The following is a 16562-nucleotide window of genomic DNA, read 5'->3' as shown; positions in this document are numbered from 1 at the left end:
TGATGGAGACAAGAGGTGGACATAGGAACTCTGTGATAAAACAACGCAACCTAATTGTGTTTGGGGTTTTTAGAATTTGCTCGATGAGTATTAGTTGCCTGTGGAAAGAAAAGTACAGTCAGCGATAAATGCTTGTATTAAAAATGAAAGTATATTAAGAGCCGAGCGCTGAGAAGCGAGTAGCTAAATACCTAAATATGGGTCAAAAACTTTTTTGTACTAGTAATGCGACTTTCCTGAACGTTAAAAAATAAACGAACTTTAAACTAAATTTCCTTACTTTATCATTATCGGTATGTTAAAACCTCTTTTGTATATTTGTACGAAGACGTCGTGTCTTAGAAAATGTAACAAAATCGGTAACTTTTGTAATGTCCACAGAAGAAACGCTGGATTTCCCAAACGTTTTTGACCCACTTGTGCTAGTCATAACTATAAGCCAACACGATTGCCAACTCACGGGCAAATCATAAAATACAAATAGTCTTTTATTTGTAGCTCGCTTCGCGCCAGACGCCATTAAATTTTTTTGTGTATATTTTGCGTATTTTGTGTTTACGTACTCGTATATAAAAAATATTTAAAGAATGATTTTCTTTTATTTTTCGTGTTTTTTTCACAAGAAAAATACTTTAAATTAATTTTGCGATATATATTTTGAAGTTGTTTTATAAAAACGTAGTGTCCTTTACTACAGAATGGACTGACAGAAGGATAAAGCGCTAAGAAATAAGATCGAGTCGCAAATTTAGTGCGTACATCTACACCAATTATGTTCTATTGTGTCAATCACTGAGGAAGAATAATATTTATCGTTGGAAATATTTTCGCTGATGTTATTTGACAAATCTAAAATATATCGTTTTATTTTCAGATTACCAATTGATTCCTCTACGCAGCGGCGGTCACCTACTAATGGTCGGGTCTGACTCATATTCAACAAATTGCAAGAACATACACGAGAAGTCCTTATGGTACTGCTCCAAGAGGGTCAGTCGTAAATGTCGGGCCTCGATCAAGATGGTCAGAGGATCTATTGTCGCTTATATTGGAGAACATTCGCATATATAGCTTTTATTAATATTTATGTTCTAAACACCACAGATTTTATTGCTATAGGTACGTTATATTATAAAATACGTACCTATTTATAAATACATTTATATACCTAGGGTGAAATTAGACTCGTGCAGAGATATAGTTGAAACGAATCGTATCAAAGTATTATTGTTGTTCATTTTATAGTAAGCTCTGGTATTATTGTTGTTCATTTTATAGTAAGACGAATAACATAAATACTTTTTTTTTTACTATACACTAAACGTTACCTACATCAATTTTAAAACATTATGTATACTGGCGGACTACAAATATATGTTTCTTCTTCCTTCCATCCTGTTACCCCCTGCTGGGCTGTATGGCTCGAACCATTTTCTTCAACTGACTCCGGTTCTGGGCAGCTTGGGTTATCTCCTCCCACCCCATCCCCAATACACCCAACTCTTGCTCCACGGAACGGCGCCAAGTAAATTTAGGGCGACCATGTTTCCATTCTCCGGGCATCTTCCAGGTCAGGGCCACTTTGGATAGGTAGGTGTCAGGCTTCCTGAGGATATGCCTAATCCAATGTCACCACAAATATATGGTGACCAAAAAAGTTCGTGCGGCTTTTATAATAAAAATTACTACTTATAAAACTATTTTATTCATTTATAGAGGCACCCTCGCATTTTGCAATTATTTCTCAACGAAATAAGAGTTAATATAGATATATTAACTTTTATTTTGTAAAAGCTTTTTTCTACTCCCGTACTTTTATTTGCCATTTAAAGGGTCGTGCACATCTTTAAAACCCTACCTTATAGTTGTCAAGACAAGTCTTTAGTCTATTCCCCAAAAACGTATTTTTGCATACACGCAGTAACTTTTTGGCACTTTTCGATACTTCGTATAATGACTACTTAAAGAATATTGTATGAAATATGACATTGTTGCCAACCTAATTTTAAACGTCATCTCTGACAAATAAGTGAACCATAGACAAGTTTTTTAATTTCATTCATTCATTTTCCCGCCCGTACCCTCCATTCTTGAATGTGGTTATTGTGGTTGTCGAATAAAAACTTAAGTTTTGTGTTAAAAAACAGTGTCTTTCAAGTTAAAATGGATGACGAAAACTTAGTGTCTACGCCTGAAGACATATCTTTGATGGCCTAAGAAATCACTAAAAATTTGATGCCTTTAAAATCGCGATAATTAACATGAAAAAATTTGTTAAATTCACAATTTTATTTCAAAGTCGTAGAAAAAGTATTGTATGCAATGTTGTTTAACTGAGTCAAAAAATACTCGTGGCGTCTTTATTAACAATTTTCGGCTTCGCCTTAAATTGTTACTCACGCCACTCTCCTTTTTTGACAATTATGACTTTCACAAAATACTATTTCAACACACTTGCTCAAAACGACGTTTTTATTCCACCGATTTTTGGCTCATAATCCTAGATATTAAACACACGTGCTTTTTCAGTATATTATAACATTCGTGCTTTTTCATTATATTATCCGACTGAGTTAAGAAGGTAACTGATTGCTAATAATATGCATTGAAACACTCGAGTAATACATTTTGTTTTTTCCTCGCAAGTGTGTTGAGAAACGTCGTATGAATCGCGTGTGCATTGGTCATTACCCATATCGGCTTTCTTTTTGCGCGTTCGCTTACAGCTGGCGCGCACAATATCGCCTCGTGTATGATGACCAACTTAGCACACTTGTATCATAATGTACTATTACGACCGACTTGTAAGAGCGATGACTTTTTAGACGCCGTTTTCCGCGCAAACTTTTCTGGTCACCTGGTAGTTTTGTTTTGCGTTATTCTATCATTGAATTGAACTAGGAATACATAAAGAGAAAAAAAAAGTAATTATTTTAAATTTATTTTATATTTAAAGTATTTTCTTGCCACTCTGTAATATACTTAGAATAAGGTTTGTAAGAGATTTGACTTGTGATATTTACGTAGATTTATTTTAAAAGTAGGAAAAAGTAAATTTAGCTGTTTTCTTAACTAGTCTGAATTTGGCCAGTAACCAAACGTAATTATATAATTTAAGACTGTAATGCATTTAATGATTTAAACTTTTACAGTTTACACATTTTAATTTAGAATTATTAGGTAGGTATAAAGGTAAAGCTATATTATTATAGTAACACATTGGACTTCCAGAGCGAGGTACGCACTATGAGCGTAGCCGATAATACGGAGAAACCGTATGTAACTAGCGTAATACGCCTACTAACAAGCTAACGCAAAAGTACCCGATACTCAAGGAACAAACGCTTGTGGAAGATTATCAACCTACTTCTAAAATGGTTCTGGCCACCAAAATATATCTAATTACTTTAATAGATCGGTAATACTTGCAGATATTCGATGGGTCGTTAATAGCTGCGTTTACCTTAGCGAAATATATTTATTTTTGTGTTACTCCTCTTGTTTTGCTGTGTGCTATCTATTTTTTTAGTTTTAAGTGCTTAGTGAGTAAGTTCTTTTTTTGTAACAGAAGTGGCGTTGTATGTAAAAGGTTTTTACAATAAATGTATTTCTATTTCTATTTCAAATACCCCTACTAACAGGGAACCCACCTAGCGGGTTGCTGAAGAACGGCGTATAAAATTGATTGGAGGAAAGCCGTACCTATGTCGCTCAGTCAGAAACGAAGAGCTTCACTCCTGTCTGTCTAAGTACTGTATGTGTACAAACGCAAGACTTAAAAGCCAAAGAATTTGTAGACGGTCTTCCCTTATAGACGGCCTTCTCCAGATTGACCTTAACTTCGATGTATTGGGTGTGACTTTGCAAGTTTGCACCCTGTCAAAGAAATTCGGCATACCACCCAACATTTTATAGCTATACCTCACCTCCGACATTCAGTACCTATTTCTGCGGGCCTACAGCGAAAACCGAAATTCGCATATTACGGGAATTTCTTCTACTCTCACTAAGACGTAATTAGAGTAACAGAGAAAAATGCCCGCAATTGACGAACTTCGCTTTTTGCGGATATAGGCCCTGGTCTAGGTTACTTTGTCTTTGGTGGAGTAAATATTGAAATTTGTTTGGGTAGGTATGCTATGCAATTCCGATTTATATTAAAATAATAATGTATGAATATATTTATTTATAATGACATTAATGACTAGCTTACTAGTTTTTACTTCCATGCCGTACCTGAGATGAAACGAGGAATCAAGTTGCCTTTTAATGATGATATTTTGATTTTTATATGTAAGTACTTACCTAATTACTGAATTCCGGAATGAATGAATGAATTAATTTAATATAAATCGCGTGTACAGCTTACAATGTGACAATTGTGAGTCGGCTTTGGTAGAATAGTTCCTTTTTGAATAAATTATACCAAGAATTTCACAAGATATTTATTATTTCAATTTCTCTAATTCTATTTTTCTATTAAGCTAATAGAATCTACAACACTTTCAACAAGACAGTTATCTACAATTCTAATGTCTGACTCTGTGAAACTCCAAAAGAAAATGGCAATGTTACTGCTATACACACAGAAACTCAAAAATATCGATGTCAAAAAACCCCAGCACGCTAAACAGCGACGTGTCATGGATTTTTATCAAGAAATGGGACAAGAGGTGTCCAGCTCGTTTGATGGCTAAAGGTAATGTTTGTAGGTCCCGTAACAGATGTGCTGTTACGGGACCTACAAGCATAATCATAATCATCCATGCCATGTTTTCGGTTGTATACCAACCGTGTATAACTGTATACCAATAAGTAATTAATACGTAATAATAAGAAAATTAATAACCATCCCGATAATTACTTAAATTTTGAAGTCGGTGCCAAATCAACAAAAACATTATTTGCTACCAAATAGAAAAAGATAATACGAGTAGTTAGTAGTGCAAGAACTGAATTAATAAGTAAACAGACTTTTTTATGCAAGTAAATACAGCGTTCTTCGTTGTCTAAAATGAAGGCTCTCTAAAAATTTGGTTTGGCACCGACTTCAAAAACTAAGTAAATAACCGGATGATTATTTATTTTCTTATTATTAGGTATTACTCACATTTTGGCAGAGATATTTGGTTTACGACGGGATTGGGACTGGACTCATAGGGGTAGGGTATATAAAAAATATCTTGTGCTTTTCAGTGGGTTGGTTTTTAAAATGCCGTTCCCCTTTTTTTAAAGAAATGATTATAAAAACTACGGTGCTTTAATAAGTGCTAAAAAAGGCCAAATAAATGCACCGTAAACATACGCCTAGTATACAAAATCGACAACAATAAGCGCAAAAATTTCGTAACGATTGGTTAGGTTTTGGAAGAGGAAAATGTCGGGAGCGAAACCTCGATTTTTGAGATTTTTCGCCTAAGCTGCAGTTGTCCTTTTCGACACTCATTTTAGGAGCCGCCCAATAAGCGAGACGGAGATATTTACCAAAAATTCTCAAATCTGAAAATGGGCTCAGCTGGTATTTCCTCTTGACTATTTTGTCTTATGTCGTTTTGTTATATTCGAGGAATGAATTGTCCGTTTAAGACAGCTATTGACCGTGTTATAAGGTCTGTTTGTCTATTCTATGAGATCTCGGAATTTAATTTCTTAACCATCTAATTTTATTAATATTCCAGATGTGGAGTTCATGCCGACCAAAACTGGCCACCTGTTACTACGGATCGGAGAGCACACGTTTCACTCGAATTTTAACATTAACGACGTGAAATGTAGCAAATCACGTCGTTGGTACTGCTCGAAAAGGAAGAAGCACTGTCCAGTCATCGTAGTGACTATGGGAGAGACCATCTTGTCAATCAAAGGCACACATTGTCATTGATGAGAAATAATGTATTATATTAAACGCAAATTATTCGATTTTCTTCTAAATTATGCACAAATTTGCGGCACGTACATTTGTGATGGCTTTTGCCTTTAGAAACAAAAAACTAGTGAAGGATTCCTTATTTCTTTTTTAACAAAAATAAATTAATTCCACCTTCATTGATCTTAAATTGTACTCAATTGTGTACTTAAAGTTAGAGCATTATGTTATGACTCTGAAGCCTACTGGTAGGGGAGCAGAAGATGCTAAATTTGGTGTTACTCAAGCGTCGTAGCGACCTATTGGAAAAGTAAGATCAGATAATAGGAAGAATAAAGGGTAATAAAGGGTAAGCAGTGGTGGCCGAGTGGATATGACGTACGACTTTCAATCCGGAGGTCGCGGACGGGTTCAAATCCTGGCTCGTACCAATGAGTTTTTCGGAACTTATGTACGAAATATCATTTGATATTTACCACTAGCTTTTCGGTGAAGGAAAACATCGTGAGGAAACCTGCAATACATCTGCGAAGAAATTCAAAGGTGTATGTGAAGTCCCCAATCCGCATCGGGCTAGCGTGGGGACTATAGCCCGAGCCCTCTCGCACATGAGAAGAGGCCTGTGCCCAGCAGTGGGACGTATATAGGCTGAATTATTATTATTATTATAATATTTTCTTTTCCAGTGGTTACAATGTCGAAAGCCGATTTTACCTTTAAACCGTCAGATTAAGATAATGCGTACAAATAATTGCCAGATTAAGTAATAGCACAATTATAGCATTAACTTGGACTTAAATGACCAAATCCACAATCTACTTAACGATTTTTTAATCCCGCACCAACCAACGGACCAACATAGACAGTTAAAAGTGGTAGGTAGACTCCACGGGTAGCAAGGAACCACTCAATTCTTGATCTGACACGCTCGAGAAACTACAAAAATCCCCTCCCCTACTATAATGAATTCAAGTGTATTCAGATACATTAGGCACACAAATAAAGATATGCACTTCGTTTGATTTTGTTGTTTGTTCTGGTTGCCTATGTAAATGATGTATTATACATTTTACTTTAGAAGAAAGAAGACACTAGATATGAATGAACAAAGGGCGTCATTTAACAAAGGGTTTGGTCACCTACTGTCTGCCTCAGTTGCAGAAATGATACCGACGTCGAAAGGCAACTACGTGCTACGTTTTGGGCGCTACATGTACTCTAGTAACTGGAATCGTCAGAAGGACACCGATACGACCCGCCGGTGGTACTGCTCCCAGCGGAAGAAGTTCTCCTGCCAGGCCGTGGTGACCACTATGCGGGGTAGTGTGGTGTCGACGAAGGGGGCGCATAATCATACTGGATATACTATTTAGCAATGAGAATCTTCATTTTAAATAATAAGTTTTTATTAAAATGATAATTCGTAATTTCGTGCCAGTGTTTTATTTTCATTGTTTCGTAACAACAAGCCTATAGCATATTTAAAATGTAGAGTGAACTCGCATGTGGTTTAAAGTTTTGAGATAATTTTCTTTCTGTGATAGGTAACCTACAAAACGCTATTTTATAGTATCTACTAGTTAGCTAGAGTAATATGTAGAACCGACAGATTTAGACCCATACGACCCGTCGGTGGTGGTAGTATAAGTTCTCCTGCCAAGCTGTGGTGACTGGTAACATAATGATACTGGATATACTTAGGAGCTTATAGTATACTGCTAGTAATCCACGTTATATCAAAGAGATATTTAACTGAAATTATGATTATTTTTAATTGAAATTATATAGCGTTTCAAGTGAGATTGCAATTTGGTTTAATTCTTACCTCATAATTAGTAGTGTATTCAAGGAAGATCTAAATTAATATTATGTTTTAATGAATTTTAATATGCTAAAAAAGGTGATGATTATGACAAAGGTGATGATTATCCTGCTGACTGTTGTAAAATAATAAATATTGTAAAACTAATAATTGTGGAGTGTCATTTCAAAAGGGCTTACTTTGTATGCTTTTTATAGAGGAATAAGTCCTTTTGAAAAGACATTCCTCTTCGCTTTTATTTCAATTCCTTTAGCCTATCTAGGGACTTATTTCACGTAAGCTAAACTAAGCCTCCTAATTATAATAAGAATAAGCTTACCAGAATACAAGCCGTTTTGCTTTAGCAAAATACATATTCCTGTAACGATCGTTTCTCACAACGCAAGCAACTATTTAAAAAGTATATCAACCAAAGTTTATACAAATTATGTTACAAAATTCGATACTTGAGCACACACTTACAGCTTAATTCTTTCAGTAAACATCGGTCGATCTCAAAAGGGGCAAATGCGTCTCTCCTGTGCTGGCTATACCTTCGTGATGCCTAACCACTACAGACAAAGCCTTTGCAAGCGATGGTACTGCTCCACAGATAGGCCGAAGGGCTGCAAGGCGTATGTCGTCACCAAATTTGAGGAGATAATTTCTATGAACAATAATCATAATCATCCGGCTAGAACGCCGAGAAATTATTAGGCAATGCATTTTTGAAATTGTGAATAATGTATATAGCTACTGGTGGCATGTAATACTATGATAAGTGATATATAACAATGAATCTTATAGACATGTAAAAGCAGAGTGTGCAGTGTAGTGCAAAAAGTTATGACATCTAAACTGATGAAAAAGGTTTCATCTTAGCAAGTTGCCCATTATCACTAAGGTAAGGTTATCACTAACAGGATATAAACTTGGAAAGTAGGTAAGAAATACAAATATATATGAAAAAATCAAAGTGTAAACAAATTCAGTTACGTCTGCATTAAATAAGTTATATTCATAATTAAAAGTATTAATTAGTGCAATCCTACTGCAATTCTAATCATTGGGTTAGTCAGCCAAATAATATATGTAAATAGATAAATCAAAAGAAACTCAGTCAGAATAATGTCAGTATGTAACCTAAGCAATTACAGTTATAAGGAATCAGAAATAAAACTTAATTAAAACTAAACATATCTCAAATATATAGGTATGTCAAGTGCCTATGTTACTTAAGTTTTATTATAGAAATACCACTTGTCTAGAATATTTGTAAAAACAATTGATGTCTGAATTCATTTCGTAATGCACCAATCAGCGCTAGCGATCTTCAATGTTGTATCAAAATACGATAAGATCCATAAGAAGTTGTTATTGAATCGGGATGAGGACTATGTAAAATTATTTATTACTTTCTTATCATGCGAGAAATTGTCCGAGCTAAATATAGTATTAAAAAGGTCATGGCAATTTAAAATAGTTACTACGTTTAATTTTTACTATTAATTCATAGCGTGTATTTTTGATACGACCACTTAATCAAAGGGTAGCTAGTTTAGGCTGTATTTGAACACTCTTTCATAGATTTTATAAAAAAAATACGACTTTTTTTTTCACATAAAATAATTCAGTAAGCAATGTATCACTACTTTATATTGACTCAAAACGTCGCAATGAATGACGCGACATCACAACACAACTGTCACAAGTGACCATGATGCACAAAATGTATCGCCGCTCAATTTTTTTCCAAAAATTTATTATACTCTGGTAGTTGAAACTAAATTTAAAAAAAAAAAACAGTATTGTTTTATAGCACTAAAACCTACGTCTTGTATAAGTTTGTGGTTATATCAAAAATACACACTGTATACGTTACTTATATGATCTGCAACGTTACGGTCTTGTATATATCTTGTATTATTGATTATGTATGTAATGACATGTAGGTATATGTGATTTAATTATCAATACGTAAAATAAATCATCTCCTTTAAATTATCATTATTCATTCATACGTTTATTAAACGTTAACATACATTTTCTAAACCTATTATTAAAAGTAAATATAATATAATATTAAAGGTAATTTATTCTAGATAATAGTATTAGTCTTTACAAATAAAAATGTTCATTGTCTCATTTAATGAAATGATGTCAATAATACTTGTCTCCGGTCGCAACTTAGTCCTCGTATCGTTCCTCGTAGAAGTCGTTAAAAATCATTTCAATCCATTTTCATCTTAACTAATAACTATAAACTATAACTGCCAGTATAAATATTGCTAATCCATTTTCGCCTATTGTATTTGTGTAGCAAATAACTGTCGATATTGTAGTGTATAGACGTCTCGAGCGTTTACGTCATGGTGACGTCACTGACAGTTAGGGTCAGTCGATGTCGGACCGCGAGCAGTGAGGTTAGTGCTGCCGAGCCGTTGGAAATGAAATATATCGTATGTTTTACTGAGGAATATACAGTACTTTACAGATATTATGGGTCTAAATTTAATAATAAATTTATTTACTTCAAAATCAAATAACAACGTATTATGTCCTTTCTAGTGTCAATCTTCACCGACAGCCGCGGCCGAAGCAGACTTATAATAAACGGCTTCAGATTTTGTCAGCACGCCATATCCAAGTCCACGGGCAAGGTGCGTTGGCGGTGTACTGTGAGGAAATGCTCGGCGAGGGTGCACACGTTGGATGATATTCCGGTTTTTGTTAATATGGACCATAATCACAGCGTCTCCTCAGCGCTGAAAAGTAAAATTCATCAATATGATGTTCACGGCAAAGATGAACAAAGATGGTAATGAATATGGCAAAGTTTATGTGTAATCATATAATGTATACACAGATCTTGGGTTCTTGAGCGTTTCTTGTTTTTTGCCACTTTTTTATGTGACTTTTTTACTACTTATTTCTAGTCAGGATCGCGAGCCTGTTTCATCCTTATAGGAGAAAAAATGTGCCAAAATTTCCATACATTTTTCATAATTTCCTACTTTCCTTGTTACCGCCATACAACGTATATGGGGAAATAGTAACACAGTAGAATAAATCTGGGACATTTTTTATCCCATTAGGATCAAAAGAGCTCGTGATTCTGAGTAGAAAAACACAAAATTTAAGAAAACATAAAAAACATTATGAAAGTGGCATATTTTTTAGGAAACGCTCTCTTGGGGCATAATTTATTGACAGGTAGGGAGTTCTTACATAGATAATTGAAATTATGGATATTTTTCTAAATAGTAGTGACCGCCCCTAGCTTTGTTTGTAACTGTATATTATTTGTAAGTACTTATTACTTTTGAGTCGATGATAATAGTGATACATTTTGCACAAAGCATATTTTATATGATCGTTAGGTTAGAAAAATGATGATGAGTAAATTTTAGAAAATCCCTTTAAAATTAAGAATATTGCAATTTATATGATCACTAGTATTAAAGAAAAGTGACGATTTCGGTCTGGCCTAGTAGGTAGTGATCCTGCCTGTGAAGCCAACGATTCTTGCTTCGAATCCCGGGGCATCAGGGCATGTGCATTGGTGTGATGAGCACAGGTATTTGTTCCTGAGTCATGTATGTTTTCTATATATTTAAGTATTTGCATATTATACCTAATATTTTATTACGGAAACCTAAAAATGTATTACACTATTTATTACCACTTTAAAAACAATCCACTTAGTATGTAAATTATCCGCAACGCAGGCTTCGTCAGGTGGCCACAGATGCATATCAGCAACATGCTTTGTCCCAAACAGAGAGTAAGAGTAAACAATAATTTAAGCTATAGCAATAGTTGTAGAATATTATAAATATATCGTTGTCTGAGCGCTACTTGTTCTTACTAAGCTTACCGTGGGACAGTCAATTTGTGTAAGAATGTCCCTCCCTCTAATATTTATTTATTTATTAAAATATCGATAATTTTATTTATCGTTATAGAAACTCCCTACCTGTCAATAAATTATGCCCCCTAGAATACGAGGTCTGGTAATGTAAGTCAGGAAACGCTCGTCGAGTGTAGTCAAGCCGCTGGATGATATGACGGTGTTTGTCAATACATATATATCATAACCATAAACACACACTATGGTAATGTTGTTGGAACTGAAATATGAAAAAGTAAATGCAAGTGTTATAGGAAGAATTTTATAAGATGTCCGTATGTTAGTTTCCACAGAGTTCTTCCAAAATCGGACAACTTAAACAAATCTACCTAAGTTAACTTAAGTTATTATTATGTATAGGTAAGAAATTATACATCGTTGCTCAAATTAGAGATTTAATGTATCAAGGACTAAAAGGCTTCTTTTCAACGTTTTATTTATACCTATCTTAAAGATTAGACTATTTGAATATGTTGATTATTATCTCTTTATTTATCTTGTGTCTTAGATTGTGTGTGATTATTATTATTATTAGTTATAGCTACGTAGGAAATATTGATTAAAAACAAATTGTTGACTTTATATTTAATATTTAAAAATGTTTTAAATATATTTTTAAGGTTTTTGTATAGTTGTAATAATTTAAAAAAGTTGAATTATGTGCAGACAATACTATATTCGTACTTAAGTTATTATTATACAATATTATAGGAAATGATAACTATTTTTATATTAATATATTTCAAAGTTTTTAGGCTGGTACCTTGTTTTTTATTCCCATTCCATTAAGAAGCCGATGACGAAAACAAAAAAAAAAGGGCTGATATTAGAATCTTATTGGGGGTTCCGCAAGGGTCTATATTGGGGCCTTTTCTATTTTTGACCTACATTAATGACTTACCATATGTGCTCGAAGGTTTAACGGATACAGTTCTTTTTGCTGATGACACGTCTCTCTTATTTAAAGTGCCCAGAAACAGTGACACAGCTGAGACTATCATAAACCCGGTCTTGCAGAAGACATTGACTTCTGAACCCGAAAAAGACCAAGTGTGTTCGTTTCTCCACTTGCCGCCAGCCAATGGGTCACAAACCCAACTTGATGCTCGGACAGGATGTTTTAGAGTTTTCAGATAGCACAGTATTCTTAGGTTTAACTATCATTTCAAAACTTCAATGGGATCGCACCTAACCAGCTTAAGTAGTAAATTAAGTTCTGCTGCCTATGCCGTTAGAAAAATAAGACAAATAACAGATGTAGATACAGCAAGATATTATACCTATTTTCATAATCTGATATCGTACGGAATCCTAGTGTGGGGAAGAGCTGCAGATGTGGAGAGCATATTTGTTCTTCAAAAACCGGCCAAGAGCATGTCGGGCCACGCTCAGTGTAGGGTTCCGTAGTTACTCTTCCGTCACAATAAGCTAAACTGGAGCTTAAAGTATAGTAAATTGTTAACCAAGGGATGAAACGGTACCTTTCACCCGAGTTAAACAAATAGGCAAATTAAGGAAGTCTTTTTACTATGAAGGGGAAACTTTTTGCGATAACTCAAAAACAGCTAAACTGATAATGTCCGCTATAGTTTTCATTTAATGTATTTCTTAAGCTCTACTTCCACGATTTTTTCATATTTTTTGGACCTATGTACATTTTTTAATTCTAGTTGCATTTCCGCAAAGAAATCTTAGTTGTGTGTTTAGATATTAGGCCAGTTAAATAGTATGTATCCAACTACCTAATAATTAAACTGCTTTTTGTAAATATTTCAATCAGTGTGTACGTAGCCATACTACAGAATTTTTAACAATTGGGTCTATATTATTTTTATAAGTATTGCATTTATATTTTTGTATCAGGTATTTTGATCCTCGTCGAAATCGTTTTAAGATATCGTGCCATTTTATTTATTGTGAAAATACATTTCAAATATTTCTTTTAACAATTTGTTTTATATATATATATATAGTAGGACTCTTCTACAATATCATTTCCCTTTTTAATCCATTTGAACAATGTATAATTCGAAATTCATTTCCAGCATTTCTTGCCGGCTTGGCCAGCCCCCTAAGACCTAAGAGAAGATGTTGGGATCCAACCAAGATGATAGACGCAATAACAGCAGTTCGAGACGGAAAAATGGGGCTCAAAAAAGCCGTTAAAGAATATATGGTACCTAAGACTACGCTCAGGACTTTTGTGCATAGTGACAAGTCTGCTATCGATGTTGTTAACACATCTCTTAGGAGGAAATCTAATTCTATATACATTTTGTATGACTAGCTAAAAACACAGTTAGGGTCATGTAATGAATGTTTGAGATAGCCGAAATAAATTGAGAAATTATTGTGGTCTTTTAGAAACAAAACTTTGCCCTTTGTTAATTTTTGCATTGTAAATCGATAGAATTTATAGTAATTAATTAGCATAAAATATTATGTAATATGTTTATTACGACTGTTTGTGTTCTAAATAAATAAAAAAAGACATATCTGCAACAATACGTATGTATGTATTGGTAGAAATTGACGAGTATGACGATATGTGTGAGTATAGAATTGTTATCATTAGTGAAACATTTTTTAACATATTTTTGCTGATTACGTTATTCTTAAGGATTCATAAATTTTAATCATTAAGTTTAAAGACTTGTTTAAGTTTAAGAAAGAGTTCTTGTTTAAGAAGTGGATGTTTCACTTATTTTGTATTAAGCTATATGTACTGTGGGTAACTGTGGGTTACGTACAATCACTGATCTTAAATTATATAAAGTAAAATAATTACGAAACAGTCTGTTCTTTTTTGATGTTTATGAAAACTTTTATTTTGTGGCGGCAATACTTGGAAAATGTAAAGTATTTATATACTTTATTTACTAGCCTAAAAGAGTGTCTCATTACTGGGCTAATGCCTTCTCTCTTTACCGTCATTTTCTCATATCCAATGTACACTCCCATCAATCTTTACAAAATGTATGAACGTCGTTTCGCCGTCTCCATTTTTGTCTTCCGCTGCTTCGAGATCCGTCCTGTGGGTGTGTGAGTGTGTACAGTAATTAACTTAAAAATCAAATCCAACCATGGGCCCTCAATAACATAATAAACGTGTAAATTCCAGATTTAACAGCACATTTTGTCAGAGGCCGAGGCGGGGCTCTAGTTCTAGTAATGGGTGGCTTCAGGTTCTTAAAGAACTACAAGTCAAACCAACGGGTAAGGTGGAGGTGTACAACGCACGCTAAATACAAGGGGGCGAGGATCTTTTCGTATAACATACAACATTCGTTTCACTTGAAAGTAATTAAAAATCAACATAATGCAAAATAATCCTAAGGGTAAGGTGCATGTCACGACTTATCCCAAGTACAACTCCAAGGCATTTGTTTATATTGAGGAGGCAAGGATCTTTTCATATAATATACTTACAACATACATTTTCCTTGAAAGTATTTAGAAGCCAACAGAGATTTAACTGAACCTATGGGTGAGGCAATAGTGTACGACATATGATAAGTACAACTATAGGGCAGTTGTTTATGCTAAGGGGCGAGGATCTTTTCGTATAATATGCAGTATACATTTCCATTGATAGCCAATTGGCACAAAAATAGTAGGCCTGTACAGTAATGCTGCAGAAACGTCGAAAAAGCCATGTTATTACCGCATTTATATTAAAATCAATGGCTATGTCTTGGATAATTGACTTTCCCTGCAGCAATACCGAACAGCGATGCTGCACACTTTTAGCATAATAGCATCTATTTCTCTAATAGAAGGCAAATAAATATATATTTTTTATTTATCTTACTATGTATAATTATTTTCCATGTAACTCCAACAAATACCTATAGGCCTAAGAATTACTTAGTTACTATCTGCCGTGTTAAATCAAAACACAACTTTTAACTTAGAACGTCTTTGCACACACAACACGCACCAAAACCTCTACCTAACCCTTTACTTCCTTCCAGTATCCTTCGTGACGTCACAAAAAGGTAATAGAATGCTGAAGCTCAACGGATACACGTACTACAAGCATTCGGCGTCGTCGCGCCGTGACACGACCCGATGGGCGTGCTCGACCCACTACGCTAAGGGATGCAAAGCGAGAATTGTCATGGTGTATAACAACGTAGTGAATGTTAGGGATGAGCACACGCACCCGCCGTGCGTGATCAACCCTAGCATCAAGTATCCGTACTTGAATTAAACTGCCAAGCGTCCAATAGACTACATGTGGTGATGTTCGGATGGCAAATAACGGAACGTCGTAATAGCGGCAGTAATGCGGCGAACGTCCCTCATGTTATCCAGGGAATTAACAGATACAGCGGCAGTAGGTAATGAAGCTGCAGTTGGGTCAAAATTATTTTCACGTCAGCAGCTGGAACAAGGGTAATTTGCTGCTTAAAAGCAGTGAGCAAAATCGCATTTTGCTCACTGAGCGAGACAAGATAACATTCAAGTGACCTTTATATTCGAATGTCATTTCAACGTGCGGGTCCTAATACAAGTTCGAAATATTTGGATTGGTTTCTTTGTCCCTTCCACGTCATTAGCAAAAAGAAAGAGACAAAAAATGTGCATACGTAATTCAACGGTATATTGACGGTTTATATTAGACCCCCGAAATAAGTCAGACTGCATCGTCCCAAAACACCCTACGAGTCCTCAATCGTAATTGCTTGTATTGCTGTCTTATGTTTGGCTGTGTATAGGTATCGAATAAATTAAAAAAAGTCGAGTGCTATTACACTTCTTCATAGCTGTAGATTATGTTTTATTTGAGTAAAATCACCCCATACAAAAAACTATACTCCGTCACATTGTTTGGGGACAAAAAACAAGACGACGAAATGAACTTTGACCCAGTTAACATCTGAACGTCATCTTTAGAAAACAGAACGGTAAAGTTGTGGGTGGAGCCAATTGGCGATTCAGTTTGTGTTGTATTATTTCCTGTGTATGATATTACAAAGACA

The 16562-nt window shown here is 34.7% G+C and overlaps 1 protein-coding gene across 9 annotated transcripts in view; it reads left to right on the top strand.

Moving 5' to 3' along the window:
• Positions 1-16562, top strand: part of LOC133515885 (protein tramtrack, beta isoform) — a 526149-nt gene that overhangs the window by 467634 nt on the left and 41953 nt on the right. Inside the window, exon 5 of one of the 9 annotated variants that reach the window (XM_061848496.1) lies at positions 10236-10504. The exons of the other annotated variants lie outside the window; for them this stretch is intronic. Within the exon in view, the coding sequence (XP_061704480.1) occupies positions 10236-10489 (254 nt within the window). The 3' untranslated portion in view covers positions 10490-10504. Of the gene's footprint in view, positions 1-10235; positions 10505-16562 lie in introns of those variants that run through there. 9 annotated transcript variants of the gene reach the window in all.

Source organism: Cydia pomonella, chromosome 3 (assembly GCF_033807575.1).
Source record: "Cydia pomonella isolate Wapato2018A chromosome 3, ilCydPomo1, whole genome shotgun sequence".
NCBI classification, from domain to species: Eukaryota; Metazoa; Arthropoda; class Insecta; order Lepidoptera; family Tortricidae; genus Cydia; species Cydia pomonella.
The sequence above is the reverse complement of the archived record's forward strand: the minus strand, read 5'-3'. Positions and strand labels throughout refer to the sequence as shown.